The sequence below is a fragment of the Somniosus microcephalus genome, chromosome 34 (assembly GCF_052327205.1).
Source record: "Somniosus microcephalus isolate GS21.2 chromosome 34, FLI_Smic_1.0, whole genome shotgun sequence".
In the NCBI taxonomy this organism is placed as follows: domain Eukaryota; kingdom Metazoa; phylum Chordata; class Chondrichthyes; order Squaliformes; family Somniosidae; genus Somniosus; species Somniosus microcephalus.
This window is the reverse complement of record NC_141020.1, coordinates 18,148,755-18,167,795: the sequence shown is the minus strand read 5'-3', so window position 1 is coordinate 18,167,795 and position 19,041 is coordinate 18,148,755. Positions and strand designations below refer to the sequence as shown.

Sequence of the window (19,041 nt, the reverse complement as noted above, 5' to 3'; positions counted from 1 at the left end):
CCACACACACCTCTCTGTATATACACCACAATATTTATACACTACACCTCACACACACCTCTCTATATATACACACAAAACCCTCAATATACACAACACATACACTTCGCCATGGCCGGAGAAGCCCCTGCAGCCATCGCCCCCAGCAATGTCCGCCGAGCAGAAGGCGACGACATGATCAAGTCCCCTCCCTCCTGCCTCAAGTCTGGCAACGTCAAGGTCTACCTGAAAAAGTGGAGCATCTGGGACAAATTTTACAACTTGGGCACCGAGATGAGGATGTCCAAGCGAGGGAGGTTTATGTTTCCATACTGTGAATATTCCGTCTCCGGGCTGGATCCCGAGAAGAACTACATTATGGCAATGGACATCTCTCCAGTGGACAACTATCGCTATAGATACAATGGGTGCAAATGGCAGATCAATGGGAAAGCCACCCCACATGTAATGGGGAGGCTTTATTTCCACCCCAATGGCAGTGTTTCTGGAAGAGAGTGGATGGTCAAGCCAGTGTCTTTTGCCAAACTCCGATTAACCAACTGCCCCAGTGCAGAAGAAGGCAATGCAATCCTTCATTCGATGCATCGCTACGTCCCCCAATTGCACATCATCGTGGCTGATGGAATTATTGAGAAGCTAAACCTGAATGATCCCCGGGTCTACACATTTGTCTTTCAACAGACTGAGTTCTTTGCTGTGACAAAGTATGAAAACAAGTTTATCAGGCAGCTAAAACACTTCTATAATCCTTACGGCACTGCACTGCGAGACGTAAAGGCCTCAAAACAGGTAAATGATCAGCGATAGTTTTTTTGGGCGGAAGAACATGGTAATTTAAAGAAAAATGGTGGCCAAGGGCCTTGCTAATGGAAGCCCATTTTAGTCAAGCATGTAGTCATCAGACAGTAATTATAGCGGCAATAACATTGTACAAATCTTGAAACTTGCTCTCAATGCTGATTTAATGATCTTTGATTTACAACTCACTGCACATTCTGCCTGGTGCAGGCAAAACTATTCAAAATTCCGCCATCTAGACACCGCCACATTTCCTGTATGCTTCTGGCAATGTTGTGAATCGTGCCAGTGATGTAAATATGACTGGTGTGATTGAAGCAATGCGTGTATTCCAACGGTATCTCCAAATGTGTAGATGCATTCAATGGATCAACCCTGTGTAGTTAAATTCTTAGAATATAATCCAGATTAAAACTTTATCTTGGTTTCCGCAAGCTTTGATTTTTAACTGTAATCAATATATTGTAAACCTACATTTTGATCTATTGTCCATTTACTGAAGGATGGAGGAGAGTTTTCCCACATCAAAGTATATTTTCCCAACTGTGTCAGCCGTGACTCAATTGGTAGCACCCTCGCCTCCGAGTCAGAAGATTGTGGATTCAAGTCCTACTCCAAGCACAAAAATCTAGGCTGACACTCTAGTGCAGTGCTGAGGGAGCGCTGCACTGTTGGAGGTGCCATCTTTTGGATGAAACGTTAAACCGAGGCCCCGTCTGCTCTCCCAGGTGGACGTGAAAGATCCCATGGCACTATTGGAAGAAGAGCAGGGGAGTTCTCCCCGGTGTCCTGGCCAATATTTATCCCTCAACCAACTTCAGTTAAACAGATTATCTGGTCGTTATCACATTGCCGTTTGTGGGAGCTTGCTGTGTGCAAATTGGCTGCCGCGTTTCCTACATTACAACAGTGACTACACTTCAAAAAGTACTTCATTGGCTGTAAAGCACTTTGGGATGTCCGGTGGTCGTGAAAGGCGCTATAGAAATGCAAGTCTGTTTCTTTAACTGTCTAGCCTTTGGCACTTTGTTCGCCATGCTACTTCTGCAGCTATCGATTGACTGAACTGCACCCTCGCCTCTGCCGTTAGTGCTCGTCCCCATCAAAGCCCTTACTCTCTCCCACCCTGGTTGCTCCTGTAATTGATTTAGCCATTCATTGCCAGGTCTAGCTGGACCACATCAAGCACTATTGAGCCCTGCTCTCTACTGCCAAAACAGCTCACTACTCCGGGATGACCCCCTGGCTGCTGCTTTTCTCAACTATCAACCATCTCCTTCTCCCCTGCCCCCTCCACCCTCCCCTCCAATAAGTGCTAGGAGCTCGTGGGCTATTGTTCAGCTGCTTATGCCGCATCCCTCCCTTTCCCCTTGCCCACCAAGCCAAGGTTTCCCCCTGCCCTAGCCCTAAACTCGCAACGTTCTCTAGTTTCCCTCCTATCTCCCCTCTCTGAACATCTAGTCCATAATACTCACCTCTTGACATTCCACCCAAATTCCCCATGTTAGCTGATACTCTAAATGGTTCCCTCTCTTCAGATACAATCCCTTTCCTTTCAAATCTGCCATCCTCAACCCCCTTTAACACCCACCTTTCTCCAATCTCCTTTTCCTCTCAAGTCCTTGAATGTGTCTTCGCCTCCCAAATCTGTGGCCATCTTTCCTGCAACGCCATGTTTGAGCTTCTCCAATTAGGTCTCCGCCCTTGCCACAGCACTGAAAGAGCCCTAATCAAAGTCGCATCACATTGTCTATGACTGTGACCATGGTACACTCTTCATCGTTCTCGACCTGTCCTGCAGCCTTTGATACTGTTGACCACATCATCCTCCTCCGTTATCCAGCTGAGTGGGACTGCTCTCGCCTGGTTCCACTCTTGCCTATTCACTCATAGCCAGAGTATCTCCTGTAGTGGCTTGTCTTCTCGCCTCCGCACTGTTGCCTACGGAGTCTCCTGAGGATCTATCCTTGGGGTCCTCTATCTTTCACCTACATGCCTTCCCTTGGAGACATCATATGAAGGCATGACGTCAGGTTTCACGCCTATACTGACAAGACTCTGCTCGACCTCACCACCACCTCTCGCGACCCCACCACTGCCTCTGTATTGTCAGCCTGCTTGTCCTGGATAAGCCAAAAAAAATTCACCAATTAAACATTGGATAGACTGAAGCCATTGTCTTCAGCCCCTGCCACAAACTCTGTTCCCTAGTTACCAATTCCATTCCCCTCCCTGGTCACCTGTCTCAAGCTGAACTGGACTGCAGTTTGCCGCCTCGGAGCCCTTGACCCTGAGCTGAGCACCCAACACCATAGCTTCTCCATTATAAAGATTGCCTTCTGTAACGTTGCCCATCTCTGCCCTGCCTGAGCCCATCTGCTGCTGAAACCCTCGTCCATATACTTTTGTTCCCTCCAATGCTCTCCTGGTCGGCCTGCCATCTTCCACCCTCCCGTTACCTTGAGCTCATCCAAAACTCTGCTGCCCGCATTCTAACTCCCACCAAGTCCCGATAACCCACCATTGCCTGTGCTCGCTGACCCACATTGGCTCCCGGTCCACCAACGTCTCAAATTTAAAACGCTCATCCTCGTGTTTATATCCCTCCGTGGCTCCAGTATGATTTGGACAGGTTGGGCGATTGGGCAGATGCAGTATAATGTGGATAAATGCGAGGTTATCCACTTTGGTGGCAAAAACAGGAAGGCAGATTATTATCTGAATGGCAATAGATTGGGAGAAGGGGAAGTGCAACGAGACCTGGGTGTCCTTGTGCACCAGTCGCTGAAGGTAAGCATGCAGGTGCGGCAGGCGGTTAAGAAGGCAAATGGTATGTTGGCCTTCGTAGCGAGAGGGTTCGAGTACAGGAGCAGGGATGTCTTGCTGCAGTTGTACAGGGCCTTGGTGAGACCACATCTTGAGGATTGTGTGCAGTTTTGCTCGCCTTATCTGAGGAAGGATGTTCTTGCCATGGAGGGAGTGCAACGAAGATTCACCAGGCTGATACCTGGGATGGCAGGAATGACGTATGAGGAGAGATTGGGTCGATTGGGCTTATACTCGCTGGAGTTTAGAAGAATGAGAGGGGATCTCATTGAAACTTATAAAATTCTAACAGGACTGGACAGACTAGATGCAGGAAGGATGTTCCTGATGGCGGGGAGTCCAGAACCAGGGGTCACAGTCTAAGGATAAAGGGTAAGCCATTTAGGACAGAGATGAGGAATTTCTTCACCCAGAGAGTGGTGAACCTGTGGAATTCTCTACCACAGAGGGCAGTGGAGGCCAATTCATTAAATATATTCAAGGAGTTAGATATATTCCTTGAGGCTAAAGGGATCAAGGGATATGGGGAGAAAGCAGGGCCGGGGTACTGAGTTTGGATGATCAGCCATGATCGCATTGAATGGCGGAGCAGGCTCGAGGGGCCGAATGGCCTACTCCTGCTCCTATCGTCTATGTTTCTATGTGGCCTCGCCCCTCCTTATCTCTCTAACCTTCTCCAGCCCTACAACTTACCAAGAGCTCTGGACTCGTGCATCCCCGACTCCCTTCGCCCCGCCATTGGCAGCTGTGCCTTCAGCCCTCTGCGCACTAAGCTCTGAAATTTCCTCCTTAATCCTCTCCGCCCCTCAACCCCTTTCCTCCTTTTAAGACCCTCCTTAAAACTTGTCTCTTTTAGTCATTTTTCCTAATATCTCCTCCTTTATGGTAGGCGTCAAATTTTTTGACTTATTCCGCTCCTGTGAACACCTTGGGATATTTCACTATATTCAGAGTGCTGTATAAATGCAAGTTGTTAGTGAAACATAAAGAATGTAGAAACAAAATGCTGGACTATCTTACTGAGCAGTCACTGCCTGTTAACTTAAGGAATAAGTTGACTCTCATAGGAAAAGGAATAGGCCATTCTGCCCCTCCAACATGTTACGCCTTTCAATTAGATCATGGCTGATCTGTATCTTAACTCCATTTACCAGCCTTGGTGCCATATCCCTTAATACTCTTGCCTAATATCAGCCCCAGTTTTGACATTTTCAATTGACCCCCAGCCTCAACAGATTTTTGGGCGAGAGTTCCAGATTTCCACTACCCTTCATGTGAAGAAGTGCTTCCTGACATCATCACTGAACGGCCTGGCTCTAATTTTAAGGTTCTGCCCCCTTGTTCTGGACTCCCCCCAACAGAGGAAATGGTTTCTCTATCCTACCAAATCCTTTAATCATCTTAAACACCACTAATTATATCGCCCTTTAACCTTCTGTACACTCTGGAGAATACGAGCCTGGTCTGTTCAACTTTTCCTCATATGTTAACCCTTTTAGTCCCGGTATTATTCTGGTGAATGTGCGCTGCACCCCACTCCAAGGCCAGTATATGCTTCCTGACGTGCGGTGCCCAGTGCAGAATGAAGCACTCCAGATGGGGTCTAACCAGAGCTTTACAGAATTGTAGCATAACTTCCACCCCTTTGTACTCCAGCTCCTTTGAGATGAAGGCTACCATTCCATTATTTTTTTGTACCTGCCCAGTAGTTCTTGGTGATTTCTGTACATGGTCCCTTAAATCTCTGCTCCTCCACCGTTCCAAGCTTCTCGCCATTTAGAAAATACCCTGATCTATCTTTCTTGGGTCCAGCGGGGATGACCTCTCACTTCCCCATGTTGAACTCCATCTGCCACGGTTTGAGGGGTATAAAATGTATCCTTTTAAAAAATCCCAATATGATTTACTGTGGCTTAATCCAACACTAAAAGAATAACCATCAAACAAATTGCGCCTGAGGTGGTCTTACTCTTTCTGTGACCCCAGCCCACCCACCAAACGGGCTGAAGTGACAAGTAAATGTTCTTGCCTGAGGGTCTGTGCTAGTTTAATAACCACTTGAATGCTTACAAGAACAGTCTGTTGGTGACTCACTTCCGTTTATTGCCTCTTCTAGTGAGGAATGAATTGCCTCCTTTATCAATGCTAAAATGGCTGAAATCAGTCATCTGAATTGAGGCAGCAAAGACTGCCGCTCTGGTGCGCTACATTGCATTTCCAATGAATGTTGCCAGATTCTTTCTCGTGTCTGTATGGACAAGTAATGGAGCTTTCACTTCCTCCCCTGCCCTTTTCCCTTTTGGAATTTTCTCCAGCTCCTCTCCTGAAGGTGATGGTGACCTCTTTGCAGGACTACAGTATACCATAGACTCTCGCAACCTTGACCTACTCCGCCCAAGTGGCTAATCTTGTAATCCCAGAGAGTGATGTTGGCAGGCTGTTGTGTTATGGCCATGGTGGGGAGGCTAATCTCACCAAACCAATCCTGCCCGCTCGGCATCCAATGCAGCATTTCCAGGAAGAGTCACTGGCTAGCAGTCAGGGTAGAAACCCTGGATATCCCTCCCTCCTCTCCAAACCAGGAACGCTGAGACCAGTAATAGTGCTTTTGCCACACCAGCTGCAGTAAGCTAACTCTGCACAGATTCCTCCTTTCTGTAGGGAAGTGGGTAATAAAAAGTTGTTAAAATTTTGGATTCCACGTGATCTTTAAGGGAATGTCGGTTTTTCCTCATCACACCACGCCCTCTTTTTTGAAGTACAGGAAACTTTCGATTAACCGGCCCCTAAATAACCGGAAATGTCGGTTAACCGGCAAAATTCAGGAGTAGGTTCAGATAACTTTTATTACTTGCCTTGCTCCATGTGTTGCTGTGCAAGGGTGTGGCTGCAGCTGTTGCTAAGCTACAGAGACGCTTGCAACTTGTGGCCATTGTTCTGAACCTGTTGCTAAGCAACAGAGTTTGTTGCTTTATACGGAGCTCTGAGCTCCGTATCTTTTACTATAGCTCTCGGTTATCCAGAATTTTTGATGAACCGGCACCACGTCGGTCCCGTCCGTGCCGGATAAAAGAAAGTTTCCTGTAGAGGGAAAAGAGGATTAATTTTAGAATCAAATTCTTGGCCACTTATAAATAACCCAATTGGAAAATGAGGAACAGTAATGGAGGGAAACAACTTGCTTGGACTCCACCCTCTCCATCATTCTCCTTCAGGACTTTTCACTAGGTGAGCAGGTGAGTTGCTCTTTGTCAGTGATACTTTGTACCTGTCCAATAGGAAGTTCCTGAGAGTGGCCTCACACATACCTGTTTTTCCTGTGTCTTGTTCCCTTTTGGAAAATACCTAATTATGTTTCTCTCTTCATAGCTTGATTGCAATTGGGGAATTTCTGCCTGGAAAATTGAGTGCTAACCAAGTACAGAGCTGTCCCAGCATGGCATGCCATTCCTTGCAGCTCCTCCTTGCTCAGGACTGAATGAATAGTGTTTACTTTTATTGCCCCCTCACAGGATGGTGCAAATAGCCGAAGGCCGAGGAAACGATGTGAAAAAAAGCCCCTCTTCAATGCAGTAAAAGTCCCCGGTACCACGAATGTTCAAGAGTCTATGCAGGAATTGAAGGCAATTATTCCCATAAATGATGGTGCAATAAAAACCCAGGAACGTATGAATAATCAAGGGCCTACGAAAAAAATGAGAAAAATTGTGCCTGAAGACAATGTGTTGCAAATAAAACACTCATTCAGTTTTAAAGGTCAGTAACAAATATGCAGTTTTATATTCACAGAACACTCCTGCATGTCTATTGATTAAGTTGCCTGAATGATCTCGATGCTTGTTTAAATCTCCACTTTCTTAATCTGGTTATTGCGATTTGTTTCTTGTCCACTCTAGTTTTCTCCCCTCTTCTGAAACTCCTGACTCTTGTCGGAGTGCGGTTTCACGGGTTGTGGCTGCCATTCAGTACCTCGCTCGAGTGGCTATTCTTCACGGATGCGCCTAGATAAGTGTTGGTGGGCTATTTTGCCACGAAGGGCATCGCCGTCAAATCCTACTATCGTCTTGCACACTTCCCAGCAGAGAGGAGTGGCAATCCTGTTTTCACTGCCCCCCGCCCCCCCCACCATCTCGAATGCAGGGGCACTGAGGTCAATTGTACCAGCAAGACCTTCACAGATGGGCTTTGGAGAGGGTATGGAAGAGCTTTACTAGAATGGTTCCAGGGATGAGGGAATACAGTTACGTGGATAGACTGGAGAAGCTGGGGTTCTTCTCCTTGGAGCAGAGAAGGCTAAGAGGAGATTTGATGGAGGTGTTCAAAATCATGAACGATTTAGATAGAGTAAATAAAGAGACTTTCCAATGGCTGTAGGGTCGCTAGCGAGAGGGCACAGATTTAAGGTGAGTGGCAAAAGAACCAGAGGCGACATGAGGAAAAACCTTTACGCAACGAGTGGTTAGGATCTGCGTGATAGGGGGGTGGAAACAGGATCAATAGTGGCCTTCAAAAGGGAGTTGGATAAATACTTGAAGGAGAAAAAATTGCAGGGATCTGGAGAGAGAACGGGGGAGTGGGACTCACTGGATTGCTCTTCGAAAGAGCCGGCGCAGACTCGATGGGCCGAATGGTCTATTTCTGTGCTGTCCTATTCTGATTCTACGACATGTTGACTGACCTGTGTTTTTCCAGCATTTCCTGCTTGTACCTACCCTGACTGCTGTTTTTGCCGAGATCAGACACAGATTGGGGATTGAACTTGGAGTCCTCCGAGGTTCTTTCGGCTCGGCGCCAGTCATGGATTTGCCTACCTGGCTGCTGGGGAAACTGAATACTTTTTTTTCAACACCTTCCACAGCCAATTTGTTACCTGTACGTTTTAATGAAAGCATTGCTGTGGGCAGGAAGTAAAACGTTGTTTTCAGTTTTAAAGTGTTGGTGCTTTATAATCATTAGTTAGATTTCTTACAATCTTACGGTATGTTTAAAGTAATTGAGCAGGTCTCCTGCTACTCGGCAAGTCCTATTCAACTTGAAACAGGAAATCAGGCTTGTATAACCTAATCAGATGCCTTTTTAAAAGGTGTTTCATCAAAATGAATGGTTTGGATACAGGGAATATTATTTGATAGATACTGCCTTAAGCGGCTCGTTGGTGTAGGGGTATGATTCTCGCTTAGAGAATTTCGGCATTTAAAATGCGAGAGGTTCCAGGTACGAGCCCCGCCACCTTTAGTTAAACCTCACCAAGGGGGAGTCCAGAACCAGGGGTCACAGTCTAAGGATAAGGGGTAAGCCATTTAGGACAGAGATGAGGAGGAATTTCTTCACCCAGAGAGTGGTGAACATAGGAGATAGGAGCAGGAGTCGGCCATTCGGCCCCTCGAACCTGCTCCGCCATTCAGTGAGATCATGGCTGATCATCCAAACTCATTGCCCTGTCCCTGCCTTCTCCTCATAGCCCTTGATCCCTTTAGCCTTAAGAAATATATCCAACTCCTTCTTGAATATATTTAATGAATTGGCCTCCACTGCCTTCTGTGGTAGAGAATTCCACAGGTTCACCACTCTCTGGGTGAAGAAATTCCTCCTCATCTCTGTCCTAAATGGCTTACCCCTTATCCTTAGACTGTGACCCCTGGTTCTGGACTCCCCCGCCATCAGGAACATCCTTCCTGCATCTAGTCTGTCTAGTCCTGTAAGAATTTTATAAGTTTCAATGAGATCCCCTCTCATTCTTCTAAACTCCAGCGAGTATAAGCCCAGTCGACCCAATCTCTCCTCATACGTGAACCTGTGGAATTCTCTACCACAGAAGGCAGTTGAGGCCAATTCATTGAATATATTCAAGAAGGAGTTAGATATATTTCTTAAGGCTAAAGGGATCAAGGGATATGGGGAGAAGGTAGGGACAGGGTACTGAGTTTGGATGATCAGCCATGATCTCATTGAATGGCGGAGCAGGCTCGAGGGGCCGAATGGCCTACTCCTGCTCCTATCTTCTGTTTCTATGTAAGCATCTGCTGTAATTATAACACTTGAGTGCTTTTATGACTATATTAGTCAGAGCAGGAAACTAGGAACCATGTAGAATATTTTGTTGATGACAGTGGTTGTTGTGTGTTAGTTAAGGTCCCCTGAAGCTTCATTGCAATAACTGACAGCAGTAAGGTTTACCTGAACCCCTTCGGTTGGAATGGTTGTGAGTAAGAGCAAAAGAGAATAGATGAAGAAAATTCTCTGCTCCCACTGCCTCTATGCTGAATTTAACTAGCTTCCCCGTAAGAAATTTTCACACTGGGATGTTTTCAACTAATGCCTAGGAAGAAATTAGTGGCATGAACTGGTGGGGACACAAAAAAAAAAGTGGGGGTGGGCGTGGGCTGATGAAAGACAGCCTACAGCAGAGAGGCAGCTGGAGGGGGCTATTGCAGGAGTTCCTGGAGGGGGCTATTGCAGGAGTTCCTGGATGGGGCTATTGCAGGAGTTCCTGGAGGGGGCTATTGCAGGAGTTCCTGGATGGGGCTATTGCAGGAGTTCCTGGAGGGGGCTATTGCAGGAGTTCCTGGATGGGGCTATTGCAGGAGTTCCTGGATGGGGCTATTGCAGGACTTCCAAGGCTCAGGGAAAAAAATCAAGTGTCTGGCGTTCTACTGTATAAACATGATGAAAAATTGGTTGAGGAAGTTCCTGTAGATTCTTGGACTGCCTGAAGAATTTGAAGGCCCGTTAGGAGATGCTTTCTGAAATGCAGAGGGTGCATTCTGGCCATGCAAGCAGCCTCTGATACTTAACTGTAAAACTCTCAAACAGGTTCGCTGGGTGGCATAGAGGAGATTGAAAACCTTGAGCAGAAGCTACGAGAAGATCTGAGATGGAATGGGACACATGAAATACTGCATCCAGCACTACAGAAATGTTAGTACATTTTTGCTCGCATGATTCTTTTTATTGAACTTTCATTCCCCTTCAATCCTTTCATTCGACCTCTGCAGCTGGGCAAAAATGCACACAGGCAGAGACCTTTCATTTCCTATCCCAGTTAAAATCCATCCTAGACATCGGATTAAACGGTTTCTGGCTGCTAAGTTAAAGCATTTTACATTCCCACGTGTGGGGAGGCCCACGGGCCAAAATTTCCACTAATTGCCACTCCGAGCTGCAGAGAAAAGTCATACCAGTGGAGTAGGGAGTGCTCTTGACATTGAATTCACCCACTCTAATTCACCCTCCTCCTTGGTCCAGAGTAGAAGGAGCTTTATCTGCACCTAACTGCACTATACTTGACATGGCGCCCTGTTAAGCAACACCTCGATTTAAAAATGCTCACCATTGTTTTCGAATCCCTCCATGGCCTCGCCCCTCCCTATCTCTAACATCCTCCAGCCTTACAACCCTCCGAGATATCTGTGCTCTTCCAATTCTGGTCCCCGATTTTAATCGTTCCACCATTGGTGTCTGTGCCTTCAGCTGCCAAGGCCCTCCAATCTAGGCATTGGTGCACCAGGAACCAATGTAGGTCAGCGAGCACAGTGGTGATATGTGAACGGGACTTGGTGTAAATTAGGATACGGGCAGCGGAGTTCTGGATGAGCTCAAGTTTATGGAGAGTGCAAGGTGGGAGGCCGTCTAGAAGAGCGTTGGAATAGTCGAGTCTAGAGGTAACAAAGGCATGGATGAGGGTTTCAACAGATGAGCTGAGGTCGCGATGGAGATGGGCGATGTTAGAGGTGGAAGTAGGTGGTCCTGATGCTGGCGAGGATATGGGGTTGAAAGCTGAGTTTGGTCAAGTAGGACGCCAGGGTTGCAAATGGTCTGGTTCAGCCTCTGACATTGGCCAGTAAGAGGATGGAGTCAGTGGCTCGGGAACAAAGTTTGTGGCGAGGACCAAAGACAATGGCTTCTGTCTTCCCAATATTTAGTTGGAGAAAATTTCTGCTCATCTAGTACTGGATGTCGGACAAGCAGCGTGACAAACCAGAGGCAGGGGAGGGCTTGAGAGAGGTGGCAAGGTAGAGCCGAGTGTCGTCAATGTACATGTGGAAATTGACTTGTTTGCGGATGATGTCGCCGAGCGGCAGCATATAGATAAAAAATAGGAGGAGGCCAGTGATAGATCCTTGAAGGACTCCAGAGGTAACGGTGTGGTGTGGGAAGAGAAGCCATTGTAAGTGATTCTATGGCTATATCTGGATAGATAAGAATGGAACTAGGCGAAGGCAGTCCATCCAGCTGGACAACAGAGGACCGGCATTGGAGGAGGATGGTGTGGCCAACCGTGTCAAAGGCTGCAGACGGTTCAAGAAGGATGAGGAGGGATAGTTCACCATGGATGCAATCACATAGAATGTCACTTGTGACTTTAAGGGCGTTTCAGTACTGTGGCAGGGGCGGAAACCTGATTGGAGGGTTTCAAACATGGAGTTGCGGAAAAGACGGCATGGATTTGTGAGGTGAGAACCTGTTCAAGGACTGTGAAGAGGAAAGGGAAGTGGGAGATGGGGCGATAGTTTGCAAGTTCAGAGGGGTCAAGGGTGGTTTTTTTTTGAGGAGGGGGAGATGATCATATTGATGCTTTTCTTTTTGCTTTAGTTCGGAATGGGCCAGAATTTTCTGTAGTGGGGCATCTACCGAGTCTGCCATTAGTTAGACTTGTCCCTGCACCCTTTAGCTCAAAACAATGTTGCCGACAAAGTTGCTGAACGTGCGAGCTGATAACGGCGCAGCAAGGGAATCGGCACCAGGGACCTGAGTGAACAGGGCAAGCAACAGGGTATCTCCTTAACCAATGAGATTTAAGGATTGGGATATAAACCGAGGAATGACTTAAGAAGTAGGGTGAATTAGAGTGCGTGAATTCAATGTCCAATCAGGCACAGGAAGAGAGGGAAAGAAAGATTGGATTAAGAGAGCGAGGTAGGAGACAGAAAGGAAGAGTAAGAATTTTTTTTAAAAGGACATTTGTAAAATCTCCCCCAAAAATTCAAAACCTGAAGGAATGAGACTGCACACTTGTAATAGTTAATTTCCAGCGAGGACGGTTGGCAGTCATTAACACTGCGTTAAAAGGGTACTTGTGCTTATAATGACGAGACTTAACTTTCTGTGGTGAGTTTAATGGGCAAATACAGCAAGTTCCTAAAAAAAACAACGGGGAGGCTAAGGGCGCGATGCTGTTTCCACAAAGCTAATGGCGGAGTGGCACCGCTCTAACAGCAAGTTTTGGAAAGTTGCTATACCATTTACCGATAAATAACAACAGCCCTGCTGCTGTTTTGACAGCAAATTCTGGCCTAATATGTTTTTCTTCCACTTTTAGCCACTCTCTCTAAGGTTGTTTCTTTTTTCCCCCCCCTCCTCCCTTTCCCAACTTCCTTGTATTTCCTTAGGCTATCTGTAGTCTCGGCCAAAGTGTTTTTGAAGTGTGCCCTAGAAAGCAGGTAAAAGTGGCCAACGCTGTTTCTCTCCTTGTGCACCTCGAGTGACGCAACTGAAATCGGGAAGTCCGCAGACGCGGATCACTGGCACGAGCCCGTGTCGTATTCTGTAGCACCATGCATTGGTGCTCCGTGATATCTTCATTGAACTGTTCTGAAACTGAGCTAAATGACCCTAATATAACCTGCATAATCTCTCAAATTGTTATGCTTTGTGCTTATATTTATCCTCTTTATTTATTTCTAGCTGGAATAAAGCTAAGTGGCCTTCAACCCACCGAATGGCTAAACTTGAAGCATTTTGAACTGGCCCTGTATCTTGGGCACTCTGTTCCCAGTTCTGTGCAAAATGTTGAATTGAATTATTCTACTTTTCCTGTAAATGAGTCGCATGGAATTCGAGGTAAGGGTTCCATCCTACTTCTGAAGCATTGCAAGTAAAGGGTTCGGCCTGAATCTTAACTATAGGGTCTGCTGGTATTCTAACCGTCTAGTTTGTACGGCCAAGGTGGGGTGTGCTAAAAGGAAGGCGCACTGACTAGTAAGGATTCCATTCTTGCACTGCCCACCTGTGTTGGCCAGGTTAACTAAACCGTTGCATTGATGATTCCTTTGGCAATGTTTGCATGGTGGCGCGCCTGACCACGAATGATCCTGTAGACCAGGACTCCAAACATTTTATCCTGAGAGGCCACTTGGGTGCATTTTAAGGAACCTTTTATCAGTTTTGAATTAATATTCCTATGAATTTGTATATAGCACAAGCTGCTGATAACCAATCACAGTGCTCTGGTTTTGTATTTATCCGCCAAGAAAGAAAGAAAGACGAATTTCTATAGTGTAGTGCCTTTCACGACCACCGGACGTCCCAAAGCACCAAGTACTTTTAAAAGTGTGGTCACTGTTGTAATGTAGGAAACGCAGCAACCAATTTGCGCACAGCAAGCTCCCACAAACAGCAATGTGATGATGACTGGATAATCTGTTTTAGATGTCGATTGAGGGATAAATATTTGCCAGGACACCGGGGAGAACGCCCCTGCTCTTCTTCGAAATAGTGCCATGGGATCTTTTACATCCACCCGAGAGAGCAGACGGGGCCTCAGTTTAATGAAACCTGAAAGACGGCAGCACTGCACTGGGAGTGCCAGCCTAGATTTTTATGCTCAAGTCACTGAAGTGGGACTTGAACCCACAACCTCCTGACTCTGAGGCGAGAGTGCGACGAACTGAGCCACAACTGGCACTGCCTCTACCACACCTTAATCTGAACCTGTGCTCATTTTTATTTTGGTTCCTGTTTACTGTAGTGCTATTGCAAGCTATTACTGATACTGAGAGCTAGCTGTGGAAAATCCCCAAGTGCAGGGTCATCAGAAAAGACTATACACAGCCAAGCAAGTGACTTTCCCTTGTGAATGTTTTAAGTCCCTTGTGAATTCTTTTCTTGCAGAAACTGGGATTCCATTTATCTCGCGGACAGGAAAAACAAATGATCTCACCAAGATTAAGGGCTGGAAGCACAAGTTTAATCTGCAGCCTGGCTCACCCGATGACAAACCGAGCCCACCGCCTTCAAGTAAACAACAATATTCATTGTGCATGTTCATGGTTTTTTTTTGTTCCTTTAGTGATTCTCCGGTGTGTGCCTGTTTGGAAAAGCTCGAGAGCTGGAAGAATATTATTCCAAGTTACTAGTGCAGTATCAGTGCAAAGAAAAATCCGAAGCGACCTCTGGAGAATCATGTAGATTAATGCTTATGAAAATCATGGAAGTTTACGGCACAGAAGGAGGCCATTCGGCCCATCGTGTCTGTGCCGGCCGCAAAAGAGCTCTCCAGCCTAATCCCACTTTCCAGCTCTTGGTCCGTAGCCCTGTAGTTTACGGCACTTCAAGTGTATATCCAAGTACTTTTTAAATGTGATGAGGGTTTCTGCCTCTCCCACCCTTTCAGGCAGTGAGTTCCAGACCCCCACCACCCTCTGGGTGAAAAAAGTTCTCCTCAACTCCCCTCTATTCCTTCTACCAATTACTTTAAATCTATGCCCCCCTGGTTATTGACCTCTCTGCTAAGGGAAATAGGTCCTTCCTATCCACTCTATCTAGGCCCCTCATAATTTTATACACCTCAATCAAATCTCCCCTCAGCCTCCTCTGTTGCAAAGAAAACAACCCCAGCCTATCCAATCTTTCCTCATAGCTAAAACTCCCCAGTCCTGGCAACATCTCGTAAATCTCCTCTGCACCCTCTCTAGTGCAATCACATCTTTCCTGTAATGTGGTGACCAGAACTGCACGCAGTACTCTAGCTGAGGCCTAACTAGTGTTTTATACAGTTCAAGCATCACCTCCCTGCTCTTGTATTCTATGCCTTGGCTAATAAAGGAAAGTGTCCTGTGTGCCATCTTGACCACCTTATCTACTTGTCCTGCTACCTTCAGGGATCTGTGGACATGCACTCCTAGGTCTGTGTTCCTCTACACTGTGTATTAAACTATTTAAGCTATAGTTCTATGCACTTAACCATTTGTGAATGTATTAAGTTTTATACTGTTCCCTGTAGTGTGTCATATTTCCTCCTCCTCTGCCGCCGCCTTTTCCCAAGTTTGTAGAGCTGCTGTCGAATTCACTCTTCTAAGATTACTGCAGGACCAATACCAGTGCTGGACCATTGGCTGCCTCTGTGGGCCAGGACCAGCAGTAGAGCATTGGAGCCTGAAACATTGCATTATGAGTTCAAATCCTAGCCCTGAATTAACCACTTGTTTTAATTCATAGAGTATCTTCTTTGTCCTGTTCGATGGAGTGGGAAAGGGTGGAGGGGAGAGTAAATTAGTGCTGTCTGTTGAAGTCCTGCAGCGTTGTGCCCTGTGCTGGGTAATCAAAGTTGCCTTGGTTGTGGAAATAGCAACAGCTTTGATTGGCCTGCTTTCCCAACGGAAGAAAATTCCATTGGTAACGAGATGTCCTCAAAGAAAGAGTTTGGGGAAAAAAAATTCTGATTCCCTGAGTAAAGAACGTTTGGTAATGTCTATTGCGCAGAGATTTTAAAAAAACACTGTGTAGCAGCCATTTGCATTGAAAGCTGTTAATGCTGCTTTTGAAGTCAATGCCTTAGTTAATCGTTGAACATGAATTTACGTAATATTTGTCTGCCTGAACGATGTTTCTATTTTTCCTTTGCCTGTGTAAGTACTTGTTTTTTTTTTCCCTTGTCACTTTTGACTGCAAAAGTCTTCCTCTTCATGCCTGGCAGGAAGTGTAGTAAACTTTAATATTGCTGTGGGGAGAACATAAGAGATAGGAGCAGGAGTAGGCCCCATGGCCCTTCGAGCCTGCTCCGCCATTCAATAAGATCATGGCTGATCATTGACCTCAACTCCACCTTCCCGTCCGATCCCCATATCCCTTGATTCCCGTAGTGTCCAAAAATATGTCGCTCTCAGACTTGAATAGACTCAACGACTGAGCCTCCACAGCCCTCTGGGGTAGAGAATCCCAAAGATTCACAACCCTCCGAGTGAAGAAACTTCTCCTCATCTCAGTCCCAAATGACCGAGCCCTTATTCTGCGACTGTGACCCTTGGTTCTAGACTCTCCAGCCAGGGGAAACATCCTCCCTGTCAAGCCCTTTAATAATTTTCCATGTTTCAATGAGATCACCTCTCATTCTTCTAAAATTTAGGAAATATAGGCCTAGTCTACCCAGTCTTTCCTCACAGGACAATCCGCTTTTGTTTTTGACATGTTTTCAGTTTCTGCATTGTAACAAGAATCTGGACACTACTCTCTAAACTGAGCTTGAATTTGGAAGATTTTGATGTGTGCAAATTGCTTTTATTATAATATTTCAACAACATTGTCAACGACTCTCGCACAATTTGGTACTGTTATTGAAATGTCCATGCTCCCTTTAATTAGGTGCCAGCACTGCAGTTATTAAGAATAGATCAGCATTTGTTAGCGACTTGCTTGATGAATATCTGGAGAAAGAAGGGAAGATCATTGAGCAGCAATCTCTACTGTACGACTATGAGATGCCCGAGATTGGTCGTCAAACTCCTAACCTGTTGGATTCCTCCTGCACTATTCAACAAAACGCTACCCGCTCGTCAGACTTTGCTACGTCGCCTAAAGATAAATCTTCGCATTTGGAAATGTCCCCCGTGTTGGAGAAACACTTCAGTGTGACAAACAAAGGGATTTTCATCAGAGATGTGCAAGGCGCCAGCATGGATACGAAGGCTCGGGGCAGAAGGCCGAAGAACGGCAACTCTGCAGCTAAAAGGTCCAAAGTCCCCAGTCCTTACAGCAACACATCAGGGTTATCTGGTAACGGCCAGTCTGAAATTTACGCCACATCCCCACAGAAGGTGAGACATTTACTATTCATGTGTGGTGTTTTTTTTTTTGTTACTTTTGAATTTTGTTCTCCAGGTGAGAGATGTCAGGACCGGAACACTCTTGCATCAGTTATCGCAGAGTAAAGTTTCTTGTGCCTCCCCAGCAGTGTTGGGGACAGATCACCTCATGCACCAGTATGAGAATTTTGCATTTTCCAACACCAGCCATCTTTTTTTTTATTCGTATATGGGATGTGGGCGTCACTGGCAAGGCCAGCATTTATTGCCCATCCCTAGTTGCCCTTGAGAAGGTGGTGGTGAGCCGCCGCCTTGAACCGCTGCAGTCCGTGTGATGAAGTTACTCCCACAGTGCTGTTAGGTAGGGAGTTCCAGGATTTTGACCCAGCGACGATGAAGGATCGGCGATATATTTCTAAGTCAGGATGGTGTGTGACTTGGAGGGGAACTTGGAGGTGGTGGTGTTCCCATGCACCTGCTGCCCTTGTCCTTCTAGGCGGAAGAGGTCGCGGGTTTGGGAGGTGCTGCCGAAGAAGCCTTGGCGAGTTGCTGCAGTGCATCTTGTAGATGGTACACACTGCAGCCACGGTGCGCCGGTGGTGGAGGGAGTGAATGTTTAAGGCGGTGGATGGGGTGCCAATCAAGCGGGCTGCTTTGTCCTGGATAGTGTCGAGCTTCTTGAGTGTTGTTGGAGCTGCACTCATCCGGGCAAGTGGAGAGTATTCCATCACACTCCTGACTTGTGCCTTGTAGATGGTGGAAAGGCTTTGGGGAGTCAGGAGGTGAGACACTCGTCGCAGAATACCCAGCCTCTGACCTGCTCTTGCTGCCACAGTATTTATGTGGCTGGTCCAGTTAAGTTTCTGGTCAATGGTGACCCCCAGGATGTTGATGGTGGGGGATTCGGTGATGGTAATACAGTTGAATGTCATGGGGAGGTGGTTAGCCTCTCGCTTGTTGGAGATAGTCATTGCCTGGCACTTCTGTGGTGTGAATGTTACCTGCCACTTATCAGCCCAGCCCTCTGAATGGGGTTGTGTCATTTTCATCCTATTAGCCTGGGTAACTTTTTTTTTTAATTGGGTAGTGGAGTTTATAGTTATCAGCAACAATATGTATGAGTTGGGTAATTTAAAAAAAAAAAAAAAAAAAAATGAGGACCAGAAGGTTTGCTTCATAGGATTCAGCTCCCCTACAACAGAACCTTTGTAGACATCATGTTTTGTAAATTAATTTGGTTTAGAATCGGAGCAACATAAACTGACTGGAAGAACGAATTGTCATCAGTACAGCAAGCTGTCTCTGCCTTCATAATGTGGCTTCAATAATGAAGCTGTCAGCGCTGCATGTCGAGATTGTGATGTATCGGAAAGTGTGTGCCACACCGCTTAGTACCCGCTCTTTTAATTTTGGTCAAAAAGATTGAAAGTATCTGCCTGTAAAATGGCATTTGTTTTAGAAGGGAGAAGGGGAATGATTGGAATGTAGCTTGCCATATAAAGCCATGTTGTAGGCTTGTTCTGGTTGTAATCCAATGCCCCCCCCCCCCCTTCCCCATGTCCATTGGATGTCTTCAGGGCCTGTCCCCACTCCCAATTGACAGAATTGAGTTTTACTC

General features: G+C 46.3%; 1 protein-coding gene across 4 annotated transcripts in view; it reads left to right on the top strand.

Moving 5' to 3' along the window:
* Positions 1-19,041, top strand: part of LOC147096847 (uncharacterized) — an 82,615-nt gene continuing 63,574 nt past the window's right edge. For all 4 annotated transcript variants that reach the window (XM_085973528.1, XM_085973526.1, XM_085973527.1 and 1 more), the window contains exons 1-6: positions 1-789; positions 7,137-7,380; positions 10,438-10,542; positions 13,309-13,464; positions 14,515-14,640; positions 16,984-17,435. In XM_085973528.1, the coding sequence (XP_085829654.1) occupies positions 112-789; positions 7,137-7,380; positions 10,438-10,542; positions 13,309-13,464; positions 14,515-14,640; positions 16,984-17,435 (1,761 nt within the window). In that variant the 5' untranslated portion in view covers positions 1-111. The remainder of the gene's footprint in view (positions 790-7,136; positions 7,381-10,437; positions 10,543-13,308; positions 13,465-14,514; positions 14,641-16,983; positions 17,436-19,041) is intronic.